The sequence below is a fragment of the Fundulus heteroclitus genome, chromosome 14, assembly GCF_011125445.2.
Source record: "Fundulus heteroclitus isolate FHET01 chromosome 14, MU-UCD_Fhet_4.1, whole genome shotgun sequence".
NCBI lineage: Eukaryota > Metazoa > Chordata > Actinopteri > Cyprinodontiformes > Fundulidae > Fundulus > Fundulus heteroclitus.
The window spans coordinates 33,661,460-33,665,537 of NC_046374.1; the positions used below are offsets into that span (position 1 = coordinate 33,661,460).

General features: G+C 43.1%; 1 protein-coding gene across 1 annotated transcript; it reads right to left on the reverse strand.

The window, feature by feature from the left end:
• Positions 1-507: 507 nt before the first annotated feature.
• LOC118565825 (tripartite motif-containing protein 16-like) lies at positions 508-2,290 on the reverse strand. The gene has a single exon (XM_036146857.1). It carries the CDS (start codon positions 2,220-2,222, stop codon positions 513-515), a length of 1,710 nt encoding a protein of 569 aa, XP_036002750.1. The 5' UTR covers positions 2,223-2,290; the 3' UTR covers positions 508-512.
• Positions 2,291-4,078: the final 1,788 nt, after the last annotated feature.

The following is a 4,078-nucleotide window of genomic DNA, read 5'->3' on the forward strand; positions in this document are numbered from 1 at the left end:
AAAGATTGCGAGCTATAATGAAAATTTAAAGGGTCAAATAAAACCCGTGTACAGTTATTTACAGAGGAGACAACGGGATTAACCTTTGCGTTTTTAAATCTATATAGTTGCAAGTGTGAATAAACAAGAAGAGTAAGAATAAAATAAAGTTTTAGAATCAGCTCACTGGTGGATTGGGCTTATTTTTTTTAGAACAGGCTCGTGGGCGCCACATGTGGTCCTTGGTCACAAATATGGTGACCAAGGACCACATGTCCTTGGTCACCATGTGCTAAGGTAAGGGCAGGGACAGCCGCTGGAAGCCAAACCGTCCCAATTCACAAGCCGATCTCTCCCGGTCTTCTCTCTTTCGCGGTCCACATATACCAGGTCCTTCGAAGCATGCAACCCCTGAATTAGGACAGAGAGAGACTAGACTGCAACGATAAAAGTCAAGAAGAAAGATCATCTATACAAAATCATCCTAGCTTGACCACATCTCATTGACTTAAACATAAACTCTCTGTGTTGGTCTATTCAGGTATTTTGAACTCAGCAGAGTTTCCCTCATCAAAAAGCCTGACTCCAGCATGTAGAGGCTGAGTGAATGTGGTCTGGACTCTGTGGAGGAGAGTCATGGTGTCAGAGACACTGTAGAAAGACAGAATACCTGCTCTGTGATCCAGGTACACTCCTATTCTGGAGGAAACTGGACATGATACTGGAGATTTAACTCTGTTGTGCAAAGATGTGTAACCCTTTGTGTAACAATGTAACACCCAGGACTTGTTATTGAATCCGAACACACATTCATCTGAAGTCCCATCCCTGCCGATGTCCTTGTATGAAACTGCAACATAAATTGCGTCACCTCTCCTCTCCAGCTCCCAGTAACAACGTCCAGTCAGACTCTGGATGCTCAGCACCTGATCATAAAATGTAAATCTGTCTGGATGATCACAATAAGACTGAGGTTTCTTCATAAAAGTCACTTTTCTGTGCGCCTTCGACAGTGAAAGTTGTCTATGTGCCGTGTTTGGATCCAGAGTGATTTCCTGTGAATATTTTAGGAATCCAGCTCTGGTCGTTGGTTCTGGTTCTGACAATAAAACCTCCACTCCAGTGATAGTAAGGGAGATGTTTGTCCCTGTGTGTCTCAGGATGTCCTGTAGTTTCTCCCTGAGCTCTGATACAGCTGCTGTCACATCCTCAAAGTATCTCAGAGGACGAATATTGATGCTGGATGAGTGTGTAGACTCACTGAGTGCTGACAGTGAGGGGTAGTTGAGGAGAAACTGGTTGTGATCCTCTGTGTCTGAGAGCTGCTCCAGCTCAGCGTCTTTCCTCTTCAGCTCAGTGATCTCCTGCTCCAGCTTCTCCTGAAGCTCTTTGACTCGTTTCACTTCAGTTTCCTGCTGGGATCTGATCTGCTGCTTCACATCAGAGCTTCTTTTCTGGATCAGACGGATCATCTCAGTGAAGATCTTCTCATTGTCCTCCACTGCTTTATCAGCAGAGACATTGATGGCCTCCACCTCCTGTTGAAGCAGCTTCACATCTTTCTCTTGGTCCTGGATCCTCTGCTGGATTTTTTGTCGTCTCACCTGGAGCTCCTTCTGCTTCTCAGCCCTTTCTGCTGCAGCTGAGACTGTTTCAAATTCAGACATTAAGGTCTTCATCATCTCATCATGGCGAGAGCAGATGTTCTCCTGGAGGTTCTTGGAGGGATTGAACAGCTTGTGCTTCTTCAGTCCAGGGACCTCATAATGATGCTGGAGGTGATTCTCACAGTAAGACACCAAGCAGACCAGACAGGACTTGGCAGCTTTCATCTTCCTCCCAGTGCAGACATCACAGGCCACATCTTCAGGTCCAGCATAGTGGTGATCAGCTGGAGCAGCTTGGAGTCCAGTCTTCTTCAGATCCTCCACCAACTCTGCTAACATGACGTTTTTCACCAGAACAGGCCTCGGCTTGGAGGTCTGTCTGCACTGAGGGCAGCTGTAGCTTCTCCTCTGATCCTCTCCATCCCAGAAGCCTTTAATACAGTTCATACAGTAGCTGTGTCCACAGGGAATAGTCACCGGATCCTTCAGCAGGTCCAAACAGATGGCGCAGCAGAACTTTACAGAATCCATTTGATTTCCTGGCAGCTCCATTTCAGCTCTGAACGGCAGTGAGAATCTCCAAAGTTTCATTTCTCTCCATGGAAAGAAATGCGTCACTCCAGAAGCCAAACCCATTTTTACCCTCCCATTTACCAACAATATGCAGCAAGTTGCCTTATCAGCTCTTCCTCTTTGCACCACAGCAGTTTAACTGCACCCAAGCAGTGAGCTCTGCTATAGGGGAGGAACCAGAAAATCTGCTGTGAGCCCTGATTTGTGTGGGAAAAGAGGGAGGGATTTTATTGGACGTTTGATTCCAGGAAAAAGGAGCTGTTTGCCTTTCCAGCTCACCTTTTTGCAAAGCTTTGGTTAGTTAATACATAACTAATGGCAAATTGATTTCGTAACAACACATGACATTCCGCTCAGCCAGAAACTTAAGAACCATAACCTAACAAAGACTAATGTGAATTGAAATAAAGTTTAAGAAAAATTCAGTTTTTAAGAATCTGTTCCCTTCATACGTTAAATTAAAAAAATGTAAAATACTATTCAGTGTTTTCAAACATAGATATATTAACAAATACACGTTTTAGTAGTTTTTTTGTGGAATATTTACATTCACCTGAAGTGCCAGTAATATGTTTCTGGTATATATTTTTTTTCTTTTCATTACCTTGGAACCCTTTTTTAGCATTATTTCGCACAAATATCAACATCCCATAGTAGAAAATGTATTGTGAGTTGTAATTGTGGCCACTACAGAAGAATAAAGTTGAGTCATACAATAAAGCTTTGAGAAAGAGTATCGGAAGCCCGACTGAGATCAGAAGTGAGCATTTGTGAGCACCTGTATAGGTTCATGCTAAAAACGACTACAGATGCAGTATTTGCTTTGAAGATGTTGATGAAGTATAGAGAGGGTTTTTGCGTTGAGTTTTTGTTGATCTAGATAAAGCATAAGACAGGTTGCTGAGAGAGGAGCTGTGGAAGTCTGGGTTAGCAAAAAAAAATATGTTGGTGTGGTGCAGGACATGCATGAGAGCTGTAAGACAGTGGTGAGGTGTGCTGTAGTTGTGACAGAGGAGTCCAAGGTGGAAATGAGAATGCATCAAGGATAATCTCTGAGCCCCTTCTCGTTTGCTGTGGTGATGGACAGGGTGACACATGAGGTTAGACAGGAATCTCCATGGATTATGATGTTTGCCAATGACATTGTGGTCTACGGTGAAAACAGAGATCTCGAGAGATGAAGGTTTGCCCTGGGAACATGAAGAATGAACGTTAGCCATAGCAAGACAGAATGCATGTGTGTGAATGAGAGGGACCCAAGAGATAAAGAAATTGGAGGACTTTAAAGGCCTTCATTTTCATATTTAAATCATTTAATTAGGGTCTATATAAAATGGAACTGCAATGCTTTGGTCTGAATTCCTTGTTATTGTTGCCCCAGAGCCCCTCTTTTGCATCTGTATGGAGGTTTGTCAATGTGCATCTCGTTTTGTTGCTGTCTCTTTCAATCTAAAGGAGGCACTTCACACCCCTCACCTCCTCTAGGGTCACAGAGCGTTCCACTCCGGCTTTAGAGAGAGATTAATGAGATTAGAGAGACTGGACTGCAAGATTGGTTGACATGGAAATTACAGATAAACTGACTCTGGAGGCAAAGTGTCTGACATACTCAGACTGGACAGAATGACTGTTATGGGGGATATGTGTCAGCAAGGACGTCTGCATTACAGATCTTCTCCACCAATGTGATAAATGGAACGCTGATATCATACAGGGAATGCCCTGAATGGGTGGATACATGCTTAGTATTTAATGTCTGTTTGTGAGAACTGATGGGGGTCTCAGATACCGGTTGCGTTGTGTTGTTATGAGAACCCAATACTGAATCTGTAAACATTCCTCTGCCTTTAAGATAAAATATGGTAAAATATATTTATGGTTGGAAGATTCTTTTTATTACTACAGAAGTATACAATAGA